At 55.2% G+C, this 21,104-nt stretch overlaps 1 protein-coding gene across 5 annotated transcripts; it reads left to right on the plus strand.

Annotated features, from left to right (window-relative positions):
• The first annotated feature begins 360 nt into the window (after positions 1-360).
• Positions 361-18,745, plus strand: AMOTL2 (angiomotin like 2). 5 transcript variants are annotated; one of them, XM_080672588.1, is made up of 10 exons: positions 361-620; positions 3,473-4,261; positions 7,090-7,393; positions 8,397-8,541; positions 8,860-8,952; positions 12,960-13,255; positions 14,038-14,342; positions 15,163-15,380; positions 15,956-16,135; positions 16,906-18,745. In XM_080672588.1, exons 2-10 carry the CDS (start codon positions 3,534-3,536, stop codon positions 16,962-16,964), a joined length of 2,328 nt encoding a protein of 775 aa, XP_080528714.1. In that variant the 5' UTR covers positions 361-620; positions 3,473-3,533; the 3' UTR covers positions 16,965-18,745. The 5 variants fall into 5 exon arrangements, with proteins under 5 accessions (XP_080528714.1, XP_080528717.1, XP_080528718.1 ...); XM_080672591.1 differs by having other exon boundaries at positions 492-620; positions 15,959-16,135; positions 16,906-18,721; XM_080672592.1 differs by having other exon boundaries at positions 511-783; positions 15,959-16,135; positions 16,906-18,721.
• Positions 18,746-21,104: the final 2,359 nt, after the last annotated feature.

Consider the following 21,104-nt stretch of genomic DNA (forward strand, 5'->3'; position numbering starts at 1 on the left):
CACACAATGAGCCCTCCGCCCCCCTTGCCCAGTCCTCTCCCGCAACGACACCTAGAATCCTTCAGGGACACGCGATGTACATCCCTGTGTCATCCCACCCGTGGGATGAAGGGGTGATAGGAAGGCGGGGACGGGGTTGGGGAAGGTATTGGACTGAGTTGGATTAATTTGTCCCTAGCAGTTCCGAAGGCAAAGCATATCGGAGCGGAAAAGGGGAGGCGGGAGCGGGACGGGGAGGGGCGCAGTGCGTCCTGGAGAGTCCAGAGCAGCCCAAGAACAGGGCTTGGGGGCCAGCCCCGCGCCAGGCCCGCAGCGCCGCCTCCCCGGAGGACAGTGGGGGCCGGGAGGAGGGAGCGGGAGGAGGCGGAGGGCGGAGGAGGGCGGCGCGCTGAGAGGTTATTTGTGGTTCGCTTTGATCCCTAGGGGGAACCTGAAACTCTCACATTCCTGGCATAGCAGCCGCCTCCAGCGCGGGCCGACCCTGAGGCTGCGCGCTGGGGCCCGAGCGGCCAGAGCACCGGCGCCACCGCCGAGTGCACACCTCCGCTGCCGAGCTGAGCCGAGAAGAGCCGGGCTAGGTCGTCGGGTCTGACGGCGCTGAGCACCCGCGGGCCTCAGCGGTAAGGAAGGCCGATCGGCGCTTCAGGCAGCGCACGGGGCCAGCAGGGACGCGCCCCAGTCGAATCCCGTGCCCTGGCGCGGCTCGGTCTTTTCCGAGAGCAGGAGCCCGGCGGACCCAGCATCCTTAGGGCGCAAGGGAGCCCTTTTTAGGCAGTGACAAAGGTGGGCAAGGGCCTCCCGCCCCCAGGTTGCCGCACTGTGCGCCCGAAGTGGGGGAGTTCTCGAAGGCGCGCGGGTCCCCTGGAGCTGGGGAACGGGGCAGCCTCTGGGGAGAGCGGGGTTCGTGTTTTGGTCGCGGGTCAAGGCAAGGGGCGCGGAACAGAACTAGAGGCGCCGTTTCGAATTTAAGTCTTAGGGCCCTGGGGCTGATTTGATTAGGTGGGGGTTACAGGTGCCTTTGGCCCCAGCTAGCCCAAGAATTCCTCTTTGTCTTCCTTGGAAAATCCTCTTTGGAGCCACGATTTGGCTCTCACTTAGAAAGAATGCAGCCTGCCGTCCAGCCCGGTGACGTCAGCGCTGGAGCATTCGGAAAACAAAGAGGGCTGGCGAGGGAGGGAAGGAGGCGGGCCCGCGACACTTAAAAGACCTCCCTGGGCCACCGGCTACCTTCGCCCGCTGGCTCTAGGCGCACGGACAGCCCCCCGAGTGCTTGTAGTCGTCTGGGAGTGCGGGTAGGGCGGGCTCTCTGGCTGCGGTGCGGTTGGAGAGACCCTCACTCTTTTCTTAGGCGAGCGTGAGCCCACGCAAAGGCCGGAGGTGCGTGCTTGCTTAGAAAGGAGGGGTTTCAGAGACCCCGGCGCGCTATTGCAGCCGGCGAGAACCGCGGAGGTGGGGTGGGGGGACGAAGATTTTAGTAACGGCTCAGCTAAAAAGATGTGTGCACCTGAGGGTCTTGACGAGCACAAACACGGGATGAGAGGCCTGGAGGAGGTGTTCCCTGCTCCCAGGCACATTGTTGGGGGAAGGAGGTCGGGAATCTGGCCCCTGTCAGGCGGACTGTGAGGGACTTAGGAAATGCCTGGCGGGTGAAAGTCTAGGCCCTTGTTCAACCTTTTTCATTTATTGGCACACATAAATTAATTACTAAAATTCTGCGGCACACCAAAAAAATATTTTTTTTTTGCCGATCTGACAAAAAATAGATATAATTTTTATTCATTCTCACTGGAGGGCTATTGTTGCATTGGCTGTTGTCTTTTTTTTAATTTGGCAATCTAAGGGAAAAGAGGTCAGTGCCCCTGACTAAATAGTCAGGTATTGCATGTTTTAAAAATTCCTGTGGCACACCAGTGTGCCTCTTTGCAGCACAGCGGTTGAAAATCGTTGCTCTAGGGCGAACTGATTCTTGTTTGTGTTGCCTCTGGTAGCCCTGAAGTCTTGCATCTCCACTCCAGGAGTGTGTAGGGGGAGCGGAAGGCATGCTTGGGTGCCAGGAAGGATGGGGACAGAGATGTCCTCCAGACTTATCTCTTGCTCCTCAGCTGTGGGCAGCCAGGGAGGAGGGAGTGGACTAGGAATGGCTGCTCTGACAACCTGCCAAGCCCAATGCAGCAGCCACTGGCTCTAGTTTGTGGCAGAGGAAGGGCCACATTCCTCCCATTCCCCTCCTCCCATGCACACAGGACCTGTGGAGGTGTGGGTTTTGTTTGGCTTTCCCTGAATCCCAGTTTGGAGGTTTGTGTTGGAGGAGGCTGTGGAAAGGAAGCCTGGTAGGAAGGCCGCCTTCCAGGCATGAGCCACTGGGAGCCCAAGCTCCAAAGGGAACACCTTCCTCAGGACGTAATCTCCCTGCACTCACAGCCCCCAGCCTCCAGCTCCAGGTCCCTGCAACCAAGACCACCACCCCCTTCCCTTACTTCTCCATTTGGCTCAACTGGGTGTTACTGATGTCCAGATGCTGAGTGCCCATCTGCTATGTGGCTAGAGGACCATGGGGGCTTTTCCAAGTAGTAGTAGTAGTAGTAGTAGTAGTAGTAGTGTGTGTGGTGGTGACGGCGGCTGATGGTAATTGTAAACTCAAAGACATTGTCCATTCTTTCTTTTTCCCTGGAGTACCCATACAGATCCTGTCAACACACACAGGCTCTGTGACTGATCCACAAACCTTGGTGGGTCGCACTTTTTGCCTCATCTCACAGAACCATTGCCCTATTATAGTGTGTCTTCTTTCATCCCTTATTCACCAATCCAGAATCATTTCTCCTTCTTTCTATTTACCTTGCAGAGTGGATGCCAAGGTCGTCCCGTGACAGGGAGGGCTCCGCAGGGTAAAGGGTGGTCAGTTAGCTGAAGCTCCGGTGTGCCTCATTCTAGAGGGTGCTGGGGGCTGTTTGCCCAGGGCTTCTACTGGATTGGAATCATTCTTTATCACCTGCCAATAAAGTGGGGCCCTGTGCACCCCTGGACTGGACAGTTAAGTGGTTTGGTTTGACGTAGGCCTGTCCTGGAATCTCTCATCAGGCTCTTTGATGGGTGGCTGACTGCAGGAGGCTATGGTTTCTGGTTGATTACCTTCTAGGTACTGGTGTCTTTCTCTAAGGCATAGTAAGTCCCCATGAATATAGTTATAATGGCATTCCTTTGCCAAAGATTATAGTGCACCAGAACTCAACAGCCATTGCCTCTTTTAATTTGCAACTTCATGCAGCAAGCGTTATTCTTTCCGTTTTTCTGATGGAGAAATAGGCTCAGAGGTTAGATAACTTGCATTAATCAGGGGCAGCACTGGCGGTTGAACTCAGGCTTGTGTGGAATTCTAGGCCTTGCTCTTTACCATTATACTTGGACCTAATGGAAAGTTCGTCCCTTTCCCATGTGCCCCCACTCATTGTTCTTCTTTCTTTCTTCCCAGGTGCCCTGGGGCCACGTGCCTCTGGCCATTGTCTGGGTGGGTGTGTGCAAGCTAAGGAAGCATGAGGACGCTGGAAGACTCCTCTGGAACAGTCCTGCACCGCCTCATCCAGGAGCAGCTGCGCTATGGCAATCTGACTGAGACACGCACGCTGCTGGCCATCCAGCAGCAGGCCCTGCGGGGTGGGGCTGGAGCTGGGGGCACAGGGAGCCCCCAAGCCTCCCTGGAGATTTTGGCACCCGAGGACAGCCAGGTGCAGCAGGCCACAAGGCAGGAGCCCCAGGGCCAGGAGCACCAGGGCGGTGAGACCCACCTGGCAGAGAATAGCCTCTACCGGCTGTGCCCACAGCCCAGCAAGGGTGAGGAGCTGCCCACCTACGAGGAGGCGAAAGCCCATTTGCAGTACTATGCGGCCCAGCAGGCAGGGCCCCGGCCACATGTTGGTGACCAAGATCCCCGAGGGGGCCCTGGAGGCAATCGGAGGCAAGATGAGGCCCTGCGAGAGCTGAGGCATGGCCATGTGCGCTCCTTGAGCGAACGGCTCCTGCAGCTGTCCCTGGAGAGGAACGGTGCCCGGGCCCCTAGCCACATGAGCTCCTCCCACAGCTTCCCGCAGCTGGCCCGCAATCAGCAGGGCCCCCCACCCAGGGGCCCCCATGCCGAGGGCCCGGAGCCCCGTGGACCTCCACCTCAATACCCACACGTTGTGCTAGCTCACGAGACCACTGCTGTCACCGACCCGCGGTACCGCACCCGCGGCAGCCCACACCTCCAGCATGCTGAAGTCAGGTAACTGCCCACCTTGCCCTTTCTAGCTCTTGACTTCCTGTCAGTGTCGTTCTCCCAGGATAGAGAGCCTCCAGAGCCCCTTGTGTCACAGCTCCTTCCCAAGACTGAGGAGCTAATGCCCAGAGAGGGACTTAGCCAAGGTCAGAGAGAACTTAGTGACATCCCTTGCTTTGATTCGGACATGGACACCATGTCTAACTACCTATAGCAGTCAACTAACTAGAGTTCCCAGGGGGTATGAGTTACAGCAGGGGGTTAAAGGTTAGGTTTCACAAAGAACTTGCTAAAGGCAGGATTGGGAATCATTGCCAAACTCTTTCTAAGTTAAGTGGGAAGAAGGGGACCTCCTTCTCTGGAGATTTTTAACAAGTGGACAGTGCTTTCTCTGAGTATTGGGAGGCGTGCCTAACTGGAGGCAGGAAGAACCAAATGGCCTCCTTAGAGACCTCTCCCCATTCTGCACCAGGGCAGAGTTGCCCAGTCTCTACTGTCCATTTCCTTTCATGTTTATCCCTGTGATCCATGTGTCTGCAGCCTGGAGGGGGAGAGGATTCAGGGTCCAGATGAGCCCCTTTCTGAGGAGGCTCTGAGAGGCTGCTGGGGGACTTGGAGTTTCATTCTAAGTAAAGGAAAGCCTTTGGAGGATGTGATGGGCTTACCTTTTTAAAAATGCCTCTCTGGCTGCCTATAGAGAGTGGTGGCTAAGGGACAAGCATGGAGGCAGGGAGCCCAGAGAGGTTGCAGAAATATGGGTTCCTAGAAATGAAGTTGACACACTCTTCATTTCACACACCCTGAATCACCCCACGGGGGTCCAGGATCCCCCTTTCCAGGGGGCCTGAGGATCTGCACGCTCCGTTCCTCTGAAGACTCAAGGTCCAAGTCTGCTTCTCCATGCGTGCTGATTCTTCATTTAGTCACCCACTTTCCCACCATTTGGCCTTTCCTTGCTCTTGAGAAATGAGTGACGCGAGGATGTTGGTATTGGAGGAACCAGAGAGCCTTGTGGGTTCTCCCCAGCCTTTACCTCCCAGGCCCCCTACCTTATCTCCCTTCTCAGGGCTGGGTTGGGGAAAGTTTCGGAAGCTGAGTCGTGGTTTCTTCTTTGGGACCAGCCTTATTGGACCCTGTCAGGAAAAGATAATACCGTGGAAAGGAAGTAGACTGTTTGCAGGAGAACAAAAAAAGAGAGGGAGGGGGCAGGGAAGGGAGAGCAAGTGTGAAGGGAAAGGGGACTCTATTCTTTCTGGGAGCTAAGTCATCCCCAAAGAATGCCAGTTGTGTCTGCCAGGCCCGGTGCAGGGGGAGCAAGTTCCTTGAAGCAACCCCAAGAAGGCCGCATTAGGCAGTGCAAGGGGGCTGAGCATTTCAGTGGGACCCTCTGTTCAGTGCTCACTGGAAGCTCTGCCTTAGCCGATCAGATGAGGACTGTGTGTTGGGAACTGAAGGCAGGGTCTTTTAGCTTAGGGCAGTGGTCGGCAAACCGCGGCTCGCGAGCCACATGCGGTTCTTTGGCCCCTTGAGTGTGGCTCTTCCACAAAATACCATGGCCTGGGCGAGTCTATTTTGAAGAAGTGGCGTTAGAAGAAGTTTAAGTTTAAAAAATTTGGCTCTCAAAAGAAATTTCAATCGTTGTACTGTTGATATTTGGCTCTGTTGACTAATGAGTTTGCCGACCACTGGCCTAGGGTCCTGAGAAGAACAAGGGAGCAAGGCTGCAGGGGAAGGGATGAGGGGAGGGTGGGCATGAGTGCTGAGATGATGGACCCAGAAGTGGAATTAAATTTTTCGTGGGGTTTCTGGGACTTGGACAATTCCTGGTAAAACTGAGTCTGTTGTTTTACACTTGGAGTCACAGGCCCCTTGCTCTTTGCTCCCTCCCTCAACACAAGACCCTGAGGCTTGTGATACACCGGTGCTAGAAGCCAGTCAAGCATTGTCCCTAAACGCAGGCTATGGTGGTAGTCCAGAGGCAGCCCCTCCAGCTAAGAAAATGCAGTGTTTGGGTCACACTTACTCTTTAAACAGAAAGTAAGTTGCGGTCCCCACTAGGAGAGGTAGAGGATGGGCCACCGTTATGGTAGCACCTGCCTTAGGCCCAGCACTCTGCCAGGCCTGTATGTCCCTGGCGAACCCCCTTGAAGCCAGAGAAGCCTACCCTCAGGATTTAGCAGAGCCATGCTGGCACCTTGGGGATTTAAATGCCTACTTTGTCAGACTGGAGCTCAGACTCATTCTGACCTCTGTCTTGCCACTCTAACCTTAGTCACAGTCTTCTAAAAATGTTTCTGCAAGGGACCCGAACTGGGAGGGAGAAACGTGTGTGCCCCGCTGGCAGGTGCTAATGTCACGCCTGACAGAAGCTCATAACAGACGCACAGGTAGCTGCTGGGGCTCAGCCACCAAGTGGTGCAGGGGCCTGGAAGGCAGTGTGCTCAGTCAGGATGGATGTGGCCTCCAGACCCAAAAAAAGCCTGCCTTTGATTAGAAGGTTCCAGTGTATATTTTTAAAGATGCCTTCTTTAAGCAGGCATCTTTAGGAAGCCCAGGAGATTGTTTAGGAAGCCCAGGACTGCCCAGGCTAATCCCTACGGCCCTGGCCACAGTGAAGCTGGGAGAGAAACAAGCCTTCTGGCCCGAATCCCCTCTAGCCCTGCTCTCCTGGCCCTTGAGGGTCTTAGGCAGACACCTTGTGGAAAAGGCCTTTCCCACTGTGGGGAGGCTGAGTGGACTTGTCTTTCCAGTGTGCCCAGGAGGGCTGGGCCGACGCAGGGCTGCTCTGGGGGAGGTCTGTGCAGTCTCTGAGCATCATCTTTTCTGTTCCCCAGGATCCTGCAGGCCCAGGTGCCTCCTGTATTCCTCCAGCAGCAGCAGTACCAGTACCTGCAGCAACCCCAGGAGCACCTTCCACCCCCACACCCAGCTGCTCTTGGCCATGGCCCACTAGGGTCCCTCAGTCCACCTGGGGTGGAGGGGCCAGCAAGCACCCAGGCCTCCTCGGCCACGTCGGGCAGTGCCCAACTGGCCCAGATGGAGGCTGTGCTGAGGGAGAATGCCAGGCTACAGAGGGACAATGAGAGACTACAAAGAGAGCTGGAGAGCTCAGCGGAGAAGGCTGGCCGAATGGAGAAGGTAGGCCCTGCTGGGGCCTCAGGGGCAGGGGGAGGAAGGGACCCGACGGCTGACTGGAGAGTGGGCAGTCAAAGGGGAGGCAGTGGAGTCTGAAAGTTTGTCTGGCTGGGCTTTCTACCCGTCCCTCTGCCCCCCACCCCCTAATCCCTCATGACTCCAGACAGCTGGGGAGCAGCCACGAGGCCAGCAGAGCAGGTCTGGAGCATGAGCAGTTGCTGGCCAGGGGTGATTAGAAAGAGCTCATTCACCAGCTCCCTGCACACTCGCACCCTTCCTGTCCCGCGGACACCTCCCACAGAGAGCCCTTTGTGTCCCCCACACAACAGCAAGTCTGTTCTAGGCCAATCCTGGCCAAAGAGAAAGCCCCTCCTCTTGGAAAAAAACGAGCGACTTATTGGAATCACAGGCCAACTAGGAGCACGTGTGGAACCTGCCAGCAGCCAAGTGGGAGGGGCAGCTGGGCCGGGCTGGCCCTCTACAGTGGATGGTGATGGCCCTCTGCAGTGGATGGTCAGAGGAGCAAATACTCCGGGCAGAGGTGACTCAGACGGGGAGCCAGTGCCCCATTCTTTAGTGAATGAAGTCTACTGCTGTGTGTTCAACTTTAGCAGGTGGCCTCAAACCTCCCGTGGCTGTCCTGTGGTGTCTAAAATAGGTTCAACCTCAGAACATGGCTGGAATCTTTTTGTGCACACTGCTGGCCCACTGGGCTCAGATTGAAAAGCTGTGTTTAATCACCCTGGAGGTACTTAGTCCTGGGTTCATTAGGCATCTGGACCTTAGGAAGGTTGACAGGACCCTGGCTTGCTGGTCCCACGGCCCAAGGCTACAAGCTTCTGATCCTCCCACTATCGCCACCTGGATTTTTTGCTCTTTTTTTTTATCCTCTCCTCTCACCTTCCTCTGATGGAGAGCAGATCAGCCTGGGCCTGTGGGAGGGGACTTTGAAGCCACACACACCCCAGGAGCTCTCCCATTCAGCTCTGCTGTCTGCCTCTTGCAGCTGGAAAGCGAAGTCCAGCGGCTCTCTGAGGCCCACGAGAGCCTGACGAGAGCCTCTTCCAAGCGGGAGGCCTTGGAGAAGACCATGCGGAATAAGATGGACAGTGAGATGAGAAGGCTGCAGGACTTCAACCGGGATCTTAGAGGTGAGAGCCAGTCACCCAGCTGGATCTGTCCTCTGCAAAAAGGAGTGTAAATTGACTCAAAGAGGGCCAGGTTGAGACCCCTTGGGGGCCACCTTGGTGGAGATGCTTGTTCTGAGTTCTGGACCTTGGAACCCCTTGTGGAACTCTCATTGATGTGGCCTTAGCTGCTCCCTCCTCCCAGGCCCTGAACTGGTCCAGGGGCTCCCCTATGAGTCCATCCTTACCCTGAAGGATGCAGCCCCATAGATAGGATTCCAGGGGACACCTGGGTAGGCAGCGTCATTGGATACTCAAGCATCTTTCCTTTATTTCAAACAGAGAGATTGGAATCTGCAAACCGTCGCCTGGCGAGCAAGACGCAGGAGGCCCAGGCCGGCAGTCAGGACATGGTGGCCAAGCTGCTTGCTCAGAGTGAGTAGGGGTCCCACTCAGAAGCCTGGCCAGATGGATGGGTGGTGGGACCATGGAAGCCCCTCTGGACAGTAAAGACTGGATCTTCCCCTTGTCAAACAGTCCTTTGAGCACAGGTTTACTGAATGCCTACTATGCACCGAGCACTGTACTGGACTTGGGGGAAGGGTTGCCTTCCAAAGAAGAATAATATTTGGTTCTCTATTTATTGGGGAGATCAGTGGATACAAGGAGGGACAGCTGGCGAACTGTGGTGCTGACCATCAGGGCAGTGTCCTTTGGAAGAAGAGGTGTAGTGGGCAGTGGAGGAGGCAGGATCTCCCTGGAGATGGTGAGAGGAAAGAGAGGAAGAGTCTGAGTTTCCCCAAAGTTTCAGGCAACAGAAGGGTTGGGGATGCCCAGTGTGCAGGTGAGAAGCTGCTGAGCATGGTAGCACCTGAAGACAGCAAAAATGGGTTCCTGGAGCTTAACCAACAGGTGCAGTCTACAAAAGGGGCTGGGAGGCTTCTCTCAAGGGGTTGGTCGAAGCCGCCTTGAAGAGATGAGTTATTATTGGCTATTCCATTCAGTCTTTCATGGTTAATCAGCTGCACTGTGCTAAGCAAGCACCTGGCAGGCGTGGAGCAGCGGGTGAGAACGGGCCCAGGAAGGTGCTGTGGCAGGGAGGTGAGGAGAAAGTGGCTAAGCTTGAGGAAGGAACAGAGTAAAGGAGCCACAGATTCAAGGGAACAGGGTACCCTGGCCCTGGAGACCAGTGACTAGGGGGTCCCCAGTGGCCAGAAGGAGAGGCTCTGTGGGAATGGCAGGGATGGAGAGTGGGCCACAGGTGAAGAAAGAGCTGGAAGGTTCAAGGAGAGGTGCATGGGGGTGGGGGTGGGGGTGGGGGCAGAGGAAGCACTAAGCTCAGCAGCAGGGAGCTGTAGCAATCAAAGAGGCATTTATTGAGCTCCTACTGTATGATCCTACTTTGTTTTATAGTGATATTTGGGGGGGGGTGCAGAGAAGAGGAATGGGGGTGTCTGGTGTCTGGGTGAGGGTGGCCTTGAGGAAGGAACCTTCAGGAAGCCTACTGTGGTTGGCACGGCTAGTAGGGGGTGACCAGAAATGGTGGAGCCGCTGGAGGAATGAGCTCTGACTGGCAGCACCTCCTTCTTCCTCAAGGAGAGTTCAGGGCCTGGAATGGGTGAACACAGCACTGAAGGAGGTGGGGTGGGGCAGGAGGTAGGCTGGGCTGTACTGGCGGGGTGGGGCGAGGTGGCAATGGCTTGTGTCTCTAGGAGGGAGGTGATGGGTGGTGAGGGAGTAAGGGGAGGCCGCAGCCCTTGGGGGTCTGGAGAAGACGAGTTGCTGGGAGGTGGCAGAATAGGGGTGTCTGGTAGGAAGGCCCACTTCTGGACCTTGGATCTGCCAAACAAAGGAAGTCACTGCGAGTTTCTGGGAGCCGGCAGAGGAGGGGCGTGGGGGAACCGGCCTGGAGGCATTTCCGCTCCCTGGGGAGCGAGCGCCAGGCTGTTCTTGGCTCCTCGCTGGAGCCAGTAATCTCGCAGCCGGGTGACCTGGATGCCTGGCATTCCAGAGCCGCTGGCTGTTCTACTCTGGGCCGTCCCCCCCCCCCCCCCCTGCTTCCTTGCGGCACAGCCCTGCCCCCTTCACCTGGCCCTTCCCTGCCCGCTGCTGCTTTGGGAGGAGAGAGTGGACACAAAGGCAGATTGGAGTGTGCAGGTGGGGGGTGGGAGGGGCTCTATTTCTCAAGGCGAAAGGGCATCCCCCCCGCTGCCTCCACAGCTTGTTCTGCCTCCCCTCCCCCGGCCTCCTCCCCCGACCCCCCCACAGGCTTCCTCCACCCAGAAAATTCCCTCCCAGACAGGCAGGCCCATGGTTTTATCCTGGTGGCTGGGGATGGCCAAGGCCTGAGAACTCCCAACCCCTGCTAGGGCCCTAGAGATTGTGCTAGGCGGCAGGAAGCTACTGGAAGCAGAAGGCTAAGACTTCCCACTCCTCCCCCAAAGGCTGAGGAAACCTAAACAACTCTTCCTTGCTCCTTAATAGCCATGGGGAAACACAGAACTCTCAGGGAGAATGTCTCTGGTTGACTTCAGCCTCTCCTCCACCCCCCACTAGTAGGGAAGTGTGATCCCTATCGCCAGTGCCACTGCCTCTCCTACCAGGCAGGCCGCACAGACCCCAGCTCTACAGACCCCAGCTCTACCTGCACTGGTTGTGCTCTGCCCTTTCTGGGGGTCTGGCCGAGAGCCCTGCTGCCTGGTTCTCCTAGCTCTATCCCCCTTGGCAGTTCTTGAAGACAGGAGGACAGTTATATGACTGGGATGAGATACAGGCCTCCTGCAAACTCTGTAAGCTGTCGAACCCACACAGGAGAGGGTCATTGTCTCTAGGTCCAAACTTTCAGTCTGCTGGCCTTGCCTACCCGCTCCACCCACTCACTGAATGTGAAGGGGGGCCAATAGGAACAACTCAATTTTCAATAATGTTGAGCTTCCCCATCTTTTCCCTCCACACCAAGGAATGAGGCCGGCCTTGGGCCCAGCCTTCAGAAATCCAGAGGGAACTAGAGCTGACCTGAGTCATCTGTGACCTCCCTTCTCTCCCAGGGCCCCAAGTAATTGAATCCTCCTTTCTGTCTGCCCAGATCCCAAGTGTCCAGTCTTCTGTCCCAGAACCCGTACTGTCCTTTACAATAGTACTTAGCCACACGTGACCCAAAGATTAAAATTAAATAAAATGAACAATTTAGTTTCTCCCTCCAACCAGCTCCATTTCAAGTGCTCACTGGCCGCACATGCCAAGTGGCTACTGCACTGACTGGCGCAGTATGGGGCAGCCTCGTTACAGCCGAAAATTCCACTGTGCTGTGATAGTGCTACTCCAGTGCCTCTGAGTGCAGCAGGCAGGCCCCGGGCCCAAACCCCCTTCTGCCCTCCAGCAAGGCAGGCTGTGGACATGCTTGCCTGGGGGAGGCAAGCCTGGGAGGTGGGTTTAAGCCTAGAGCATCGGCTGAAGGATTCCGTGGTCTGGCTCAGGTCTTGCTTGGCCCAGATGATGGAGCCGTCGGTGAACTGAGCTCTCCTGGACAGTGAACAAGATGATGTAAAAGTCAGGATAGCTGGAACCTCAGACACAAATCTTTGGGCCATCGTCATTTTCGTTGTGCTCCAAAGTTTGCATTTCTTTATGAGCCTGGTTGCCCATATCTCAGTGGTGTCCCCAGGCCATGGAAAGTAATGGGGCTGAGCGGGGTGGGGGAAATGGATGCTGGGTCTGTAGAATGAGCCCTGGAGTCCACTTTGGGAGGCCGTGGGTGCAGAGTTTTATACCAAAGCCAAAAGCAGCCTAGTTTTGGGAGTCGGGCTGACTTGTGTGTTCCCATCTGGCAGCACCCTTCGCTTCTTCTGTTTCCTCCCCTGTAAGTTGGAGGTCACAAATCCTACCTCGAAGGGGCTGTTACTGGAGGCTTCAGCAGAATAGGAAGTGTAGGTGCCTAGCTTGTAGGGTAGCTAATGGTGGTGCTCGTCCCTGTTCCTTCATCCTCCCACTTGAGTGATGTCCATGTCACAGTCCACCTAAGCCTCTGTTTTCTCATCTGTAAATGGGCATCACAGTTCCTGTCTGGCCAATCTCTCCTGTCCTTTTGAGGCTCAAGGGAAATTGTGAATGTATTTTAGAAACCATGACATCTGATACAAGTGGACAGTGTTTGAGGCTGTCCCTTGGCAGGGCCATATCCCAGCAGAGAGACCATGTAACCTAGAGAGACAACTGCAAGGGCCCTGGTCCTGCATGGCCATTGACTCCTAACTTAACCTGAGCCCCCGTTTCCTCACCCATAATTGGGTTAATAATGGTACCCAACTCTTAGGGTTGTTGAGTGGATAAGATGCAAGTGTGCTCACCCAGCAGTTAGCATGGAGCCTGGCCCTCAGTGGGCGCCCAGTAGGGCCAGCCAGGGTGGCCGCTGTCACTGACCGAGCCCCCCTCTCTCCCTGCAGGCTATGAGCAGCAGCAGGAGCAGGAGAAGTTGGAACGAGAGATAGCACTGCTGCGTGGTGCCATCGAGGACCAGAGGCGGCGCGCCGAGCTGCTGGAGCAGGCTCTGAGCAATGCCCAGGGCCGGGCGGCGCGAGCTGAGGAGGAGCTGCGCAAGAAGCAGGCCTACGTGGAGAAGGTGGAGCGGCTGCAACAGGCACTCGGGCAGCTGCAGGTTGCATGTGAGAAGCGGGAGCAGCTGGAACTACGTCTGCGCACGCGCCTGGAGCAGGAACTCAAGGCCCTGCGTGCACAGCAGGTGAGCTGGGAGCCCTGTGGAGGTGGCAGCGCTAGGGCAGCCCCTGGGGAGGACAGTTTCAAAGTCCCTGGGAACCCCTGCACAGAGCAGGCGAGGCCCCCTTGGGAAGCAAGGGTGATCTCTGCTCTACCCTGGCTGCAAGGCTCCTCGAAACCTCCAGTCCCAGCAGAGGCTCTGCCACTCGGCCATGTGCCGATCTTGGGGACTCAAGACTTGGGCTTCTGTCCTCAGGAGCAGCAGGGGTTGGTGTTCTTGGTCTCTAGAAAAAGTGGTTCCGGATCTTTGATATAGAAGACCAGCCGCTCTTAGGTGTCTCCCCAAGATCAAGGGCACCCAGATCCTAAATCTTTGCCCTCACTTTGGACGGTGTAAATAACTCTGGTATTTACGAACCAGATAGAGTTCTGTCTTCACTCCCAGCCTTACGCTTCCCACAGAGGTAGGATGACCAAGCCTTCTGGGATGGCCAGTGCTGTCCTAGTTTACACCCGTTACCCAGGGTCGTTATGAAGAGCACTCCTTTCCCCGTTTAGAGGATAATGTGTGTGGTCACCTGTGCAGAGGCAGACCTGGTCTTTCTCACACCCTTGGCCACAGGATTTGGGGCAGGGATGTGGGGACCTTGCCACCTCCTTTGTCTCTGGGTGGACGCGGGATGGGAGAAGAGTGTGCTGCAAATGGCTGAATGAGCAAAGGCATAAGCCAGAGTCCTTTGGGGGTGAGCTCCAGTGGCCGGCACACCCCAGCCTCCATCCTTGACCACAGTACTCCTTGCTTTGCAGAGACAGGTCGGCACCCCCAGTGGTGGTGGCAGTGGTGGGTCCCCAGAACTGAGTGCCCTGCGACTATCAGAGCAACTGCGGGAGAAGGAGGAGCAGATCCTGGCGCTGGAGGCTGACATGACCAAGTGGGAGCAGAAGTATTTGGAGGAATGTGCCATGAGGCAGTTTGCCATGGACGCAGCTGCCACAGCCGCTGCCCAGCGCGACACCACTCTCATCCGACACTCTCCCCAGCCCTCACCCAGCAGCAGCTTCAATGAGGGCCTCCTTGCCGGCGGCCACAGGCATCAGGAGATGGAAAGCAGGTTCGGCATTGCAGGCCAGGCCAGGGCCCCCGAGGTGGGGTGGGAGGTAGCAGTGTCCAGTCCTTAATTTCTGATGAACAGTCCCCTCTCCCCACATGGCTCAGCAGGCCCTCCTACTTCTGAGCTGGCCCTGTGAGTTGGGCACACCAGGCATTGTATGCATGTCCTTTCCCAGAGATAGCAACTGAGCCCTGGACCTGCCCAGGAGACACCCTGGCTGTGGAGATGCTGGATGCCGCAAGGCTCAGGACCTCTACCTGCTCCCCTTCCACCATGTAAATCAGAGACTTTCCAATTGAGGCCACACCATGTCCCACTCCGAAGGAATGTGGACTGGGTCCCTGGCTTGGGGGTAGCTGGAATGGCCGCGAGTGGCAGAGGAGAGCAGGGAACGGTTCTGAGTCCCTTGGGACCCTCGCCATCACCAGCATTTTCTCTCCAAAAATAATGCCAGAGGCCCCTCGATTTCATTTGTTCTGTGTTTGACTCAGAGGCACAAGCACATCGACTGAGCCCATTTGATGGTCTCAGCTCTGGGGTTGCACCCCAGGGTGAGGGTTGTGCCGTTGCTCTCATCAGATGAGTCCAGAACCCGCCCCTGATGACCTGCCTTTGCTGGTCTAGGAAGGGGTGGTTTTCAGAGCGTTGAAATCCGGAGCTCTGATGACCTTTCCGAAGGCCCCCTCCTGGCCCTGCTGCAAGGGCCCTTGGGTCCAGCCTGGCTGTAGGGAGGGCTTTCCCTCCAACGTTTACCAGGTGGGAAAGGTGGGGGCTGCTGGGTCTGTGGGTCTAACGATGTGGGCATGACCTCTCCCCTCAGGTTAAAGGTGCTCCATGCCCAGATCCTGGAGAAGGATGCGGTGATCAAGGTCCTGCAGCAGCGCTCCAGGAAAGACCCCAGCAAGGCCCCCCAGGGCTCCCTGCGGCCCGCCAAGTCCGTGCCATCTGTCTTCGCGGCTGCAGCAACAGCGACCCAGGGCTGGCAGGTGCTCTCCTCTAGTGAGCGGCAAATGGATGGCCCTGCCTGGTTGGCTGCAGGTGAGCAGGGGCTGGTGGGTCGCATAGGTAGAAGGGTAGGTGGTTCTTAGGCCTTTCCTCCCAGAACTGAAGCTCAGAGGAACCAGGGCTTCCTGACCCCTTACCTGGGAGCCAGCTTATACTCTGACTCCAACGATCCTGTCTCCCACAGCTGTCTTCGCCAGTGTGAAGTGGGGTGCTACAGCCCCCCTCTCCATACATTCCGTCACCCTTTGTGCCCAGCCACTTAGCATCTAAGTAAAAATAAAGCTCTCTGTGCAAATGCACCTTTGAGGCAAGCCCCCTACACTCACTCCTTCTAAGCAGAAGCCCTATAAATTCTAGAATCCCTGTTGATATTAAGATTTAATCTACAAAGAAGGGTTCTATCACTCAAAACCTTTGGAAACCAATCTAGCCTTAGAGTTATTCCCATTTGGAAACAGAAATATTTGGTCCTAATTGAAGGTCTTGCCAACCAAGAGCAACCTGCAGCACCTTTTGCTCACCATAGGTGCAGTTAACCTGGGGTTTCCTTCTTCATGGGGGCCACATCTTGTGGACGAGGCAATAACTATCACCCTCTACCTTTCCAGCAGACAGGGCTCCTGTGGAGGAGCCAGTGGCCACAGCTCCCCTTCCTGCCCATGCCAAACACGGGAGCAGAGATGGCAGCACCCAGACTGACGGCCTCCCGGACAGCACCCCAGCCTGCCTGGGACTGGAGCCCGACAGCCTGCTGGGGTGCAGCAGTGGCCAGAGGACAGCCTCACTGGGTAAGTCCCCACTTCCTGACTGCTGTGCCTAGCAAGGCTGAGGACACATTGGGGTGCGAACTGCATTCAGTACCACACTCCTTCCCAGACCCCTTATGTTCATTGCCTCCACTCCAGGGAGGCCCTGCACAGTGCCTGGCCAGCAGGGCATATGCCCACCTCAGTGTGGACTTGAGGGCTGGTTGGGTGCATGAATAGAGGAACAGAAAACCCTGATTATAGACAGATCCAGGGTTCAGAAAGAAAGCCACCCCATGGGAGACACTTTATCTCCTCTTTCCTAGTCTTCCTTACACATTTAATTGCCGATCTAAATATCCAAGACCGTAGAGATTGGCTAATTATCCCGATGGCACTCCGGAGTTGGAAGACTTCGTTTCGAAAGAGTCCAGGAAGGAGAAAGTTGAGAAGATGCCATTTAAATTTTTTGCTCCCTTTCACATTAGCCTTTGCATATTTGCTTGTGCCTCACGGCTCAGAAAACCACAGGCATGAAAAGAATGCAGCAGCCTGCCTCCCTCAGGGCCCTCCAAGGAGTTCAAAGTTATAAACAAATGTGTCTTCCACGCAGGAGGTTGGGAGTCTGGGTGGAGAGCTGAGAGGGAGCAGAGCATTGTGCCTGGTTGGCCAAGTTATGGGAACCCGGGTCCCTGGGAGCTGAGGTGGGAAAAGTTGGTGAAGAAAGATCCTATCTTCAGAATGTACCAGAGTTGAACAGAGTGGTCTGGAAACACTTGCTAATGTGTGTGCCTGTGCTCTTGTTTCTGTAGACTCTGTTGCTGCATCGAGAGTCCAGGACTTGTCAGACATGGTGGAGATACTGATCTGAAGGAGCGGATGCCGAAGGGATTCAGAACCGTTCCCTGCTCTCCTCTGCCACTCGCGGCCATTCCAGCAGCCCCTCCAACTGCTGCTCCCCTACTTCCCCCAGCTGGGCACTCATTCCCGTTGACCATCTGGTCCCAGGAGCTTAGGAAGGATGCTACGGGGAGAGAGGGATGTACCTGTGCCCCAGAAGACCCTCTTCTTAGCCCCACATTCTTCCCAGGCTCATGCAGAATGAGGCTTCAGCCTTTACCTGCTGCCCAAGCCTTGCTGCTGGGGTATCGACTGAAGGCCTAGAAGAGAGCTGAGACCCTGTGCATCTCCAGTTGACAGGGAGGAAAGGAAGGGGATATATTGGTTTAGGGGCTGACTTCCAAGGATGGCTGCCCATGGACAATAGGTAGGCTGGTTCGGTAATGGAGTTGGCCATGGTGTTCCCCTCTGGCTAAGTGTGGTCCCAGCCAACCTCATCTGCTCCTCAGCTACTCACTGCCTCCTTGGGACCACTAAGACTTGCTCCTGTGGGGGGACCGTTTGAAGGTGTTAGTCCTGCAGAAGCCATGGCATCACCCCCTCACTGAGAGTGGGCAGGGGCTGATTAGTGGTCTGGGGTCTGCTGGGCAGTTTGTACATAACTCCCTTGCTTGTGGAACAGAAGATTGAAGCGTGCTGCTTCGGACTTGTCCCTCCTTCCGTGCTCTCATCCCTGCTGCCACGGTTCCTGGAACTTCTGACCAGCCTCCCAGTTCTCAAGTTCTTGGCCCGTGGATTTTGATACCGGTTGATCCACGGAATATTTCGCTGTCTTTTCCTCCCATCTTGAGCCGTTTTAAATGCCCATGGGACCCTCGCCATCACCAGCCTCTTGCAGTGGCTCCACAGCTCCTGTCCCTGTAATAGCCTGTCGGTCTGGTTATGAACCCTGAGCCAGATGAAGTGAGCCACCACACGCAGACATCTGCCATGGTGGGCTTCCTTGCACCTAGTTCTCGAAGAAAACGAGACATTGCCTTGTTCTCATCAGAGTCTTTGATCCCACCTGGAAGGATTGAGAGAGGGAGCGATGCTGGTGAAAACTAGTCAATGAGCTATAGGATGTGACTCAGTTCTTTGAAGGGAGCCCCCATCACAGAATGGCACCTGTGAGGCTGGCTCCTCTAGCTACCCGTGCCCGGCGCCTGGAAGCAGAGCCAGTGCTTGGAATTAGAACGAAGCATCCACGTGGCAGCCTGCCGGCAGCACTGACTTTAACTTCTGGTCTTAAAGAGTGTCTACCCCTCTGCCCCAGCTCAGCCCCTGGAGCGATTTGTCTTTAATCTTAGTTCTTGAATCTTTATTTTTTCCTTTCCTGTTTTTAAGTTCTGTATGTGTTATTTTATTCCCATGGTTCCTTTTTGAACATTTGCATTTGCTGGACAATTGCATATTTTTTTTAAAACCCCCTTGTCCTCTTAAAGCTGAAAAATACATTTGGTTCATGTGCATTGTTTACAAAACAAAAAGAAAAAAAAAAAGGAGGAAAAAAAGGTTAAAAAAGTATTGTGAAAGGAAAAAAAAAAACACAACTTAATATATTTTGGATTAATATTTGGTATTTCTTTTAAAGTATTTTTTTGTGCTGTGAACATTTTCTGCCAAAGACCATGATGTGTGTCTGTATGTTTAAGTTATCATAAATATTTAAAATGTAAACATGGCTGTTTTGTTATGCCACCCTGTACCAGGATTGCTGCTGCATTCCACTGGGTATTACAGTATTTTAATAAAAAATAAGAATTAAATGTGGTGTCTGTACAGGTGAGACTGCACTGAGAGAAGGAAAGCAAAGGGGATGGGGACTGGGAGGGAGCCACCCATGTCATAGTGTCTGACCACTCAGCCCTGGACTGTACCCCCACACCCCGCTTCCATGCTCCTGTGTGCCTTGGTTCTTTAATGTTGGCCAGAACATATCCATACACAGCCGGCTCAGGGTCACTGCCATTCTTCATGTTGAGGAGTGAAGGGTGCCAGTTTCCATTTTCCAGCTGGGTGATCCATCTTCATTTGCAGGGCTAGGATGGTACACAGTATAACCTCTTCAAGGATCCATCAGTGTCTGGAGTTTTGTGAAGCTGCATTAAGGAGAGAATTGGAGTGAGGATGTTGGCTTTTTTTTTTTTTTTTTTAATATATTTTTATTGATTTCAGAGAGGAAGGGAAAGGGAGAGAGAGAGAAACATCAACGATGAGAGAGAATCACACCTCCCCCTGGGGATCAAGCCTGCAACCTGGACATGTACCCTGACCAGGAATCGAACCCTGACCTCCTGGTTCATGGATCAACACTCAACCACTAGGCATGCCAGATGTTGGCATTCTTTGCACTTTCACAGAGAACACTTCAGCCTTAGGGGTCTGACAGATGGGCAGCCTCTCCAGGTGGCTTTGTCCAACCGGCTTTGTGTGGCCACACACTGATGACCACAGTAGGAGTGGGTGCCCAGAGGTGGATTTCTCGTCCCCTCACACTCCTGTCTTCTCTTCACCCCCACCCATCACAGAAAGTGCTCTGGGACCCTCTGAGAGACTGGGCACCGTGCTTGCCCTCTGCCTGGACGTGGGCAGAGGGTGTGGCATGGCGTGTTCTTGAGCACTGCCTCTCTCCCTTGCTGCGGCTTCACCACTCCTGCCTCAAGCTCAGGAAAGCATGTCACTTCAATCCAGAGAAGAGAAAACACTCAGTCTCAGGTGTTGTATCAGAAACAGTACCTGCCTCCATGGGCCCGTTGACACCAAGGTTCCCAATTAGGATGTGGGCTGGCAAGCAGCCAGGCAGGCTGTGGGCACCTGATGGGAACAGCACTGTGCAGCTCTGGGCGGAGCACTCTCAGGGCAGGTGTGGGACTCAGCAGCCATGTTGGTGATTAGTAGGACCCTAAGAATATGTCTTCTTGAGCCAGCCTCTCTGCCCACGAGACATTGGAGTCAGAGAGAAGTATTGGAAACCTCCAAGGACTTTTTCTTAGCAACTTTGCAAATGGTGATGGGGCCTGTGGAACGGGGAGCTCTCCATGCAGGATTCCCCACCCAGCACAATCAGAGGCCACAAACTCCACCCCCTGGTCACCCCAGCCCTCTCCAAGCTGTCTTCACCTGGCAGCATCCATGCCCACCTTACTCCTATCAGGCCCTGGATCGGATCTGGCCGTGTGGCTAGGTTGCCCTCCCAGGATGCACTAGGTGGCCTGGACGGCGGAACTCTGCTCCCGCTCTGCTTCCTTTGGCCGCACCAGCCCTCGGCTACACTGTGGTGTCCAAACAAAATGGCAGTGCCTGTGGTGTTTTAAAAACCAGCTTAGCAAAGAAGTTCCTGTTCACTTCCACCTGCCCCCTTAAAGAGCCCTGGGAGGGCAGCTCAGACCCAGGTGCAGGAAGCCCTAACAGCGCCACCCACCCTCACCTTTGGCCAAGGACTTCCAAAGCATCTGTGCCTTTTGCAAGAGCTAGTCTCTCAGGATTCACTTTAATATTTCCTTGGCACAGACCCGGGGAGTGAAGAAACCAACCCAGCCTGCCCAACATGTATATGTGTGTTTATGCGTCTGTGCACATGTGTTCCTGAGTGTGTCATAGTACAAGATGTGAGGGGCGCCCAAATCTTCTGGCTGGTGCCCTGGCAGCCACATGGTCACTGGTGGGTCTGAGGAACCACTTCCCAGAGCACTTTGTACGTTAGCCTAGCAAAGCTCCGGAACCTGTGGAGAAATAGGTGGAGCTCTAGGCCCTGGTGGGGTTGGGTGGGCCCTGGGTAGGAGAGTGTTGTGCTTGGGCCCTTGTGATGAGGGGGCCAGGGCAATGAGGGATCAGTCCCTGGGTCTCACAGGTGATTCTGCTGAGTCCTTTGGAGGCCAAATTTCTCTGCCAGGGACAGCCCGGTCCTGCCTGCCCTGCCTCCACCAGGGCTGGGGGTGTGGCTCAGAAGAGGCCCCAAGTGCTCCAGAGGCCAGAAGGCTACCTGTGAGTGTGTCCAAGCTCTCTCCTTGCTCTCTCCTCCTGGTTAATCATTAACTCTGTCCCTGGCTCAAACATCTGTTAGCTCAGAGGGCTTGGCGAAAAGCGCCAAGATAAGGGCAGCAAATGGGGGCCTAGTCTCCCAGAAATG

The sequence above is a fragment of the Plecotus auritus genome, assembly GCF_963455305.1.
Source record: "Plecotus auritus genome assembly, chromosome: 6".
Classification (NCBI taxonomy): domain Eukaryota; kingdom Metazoa; phylum Chordata; class Mammalia; order Chiroptera; family Vespertilionidae; genus Plecotus; species Plecotus auritus.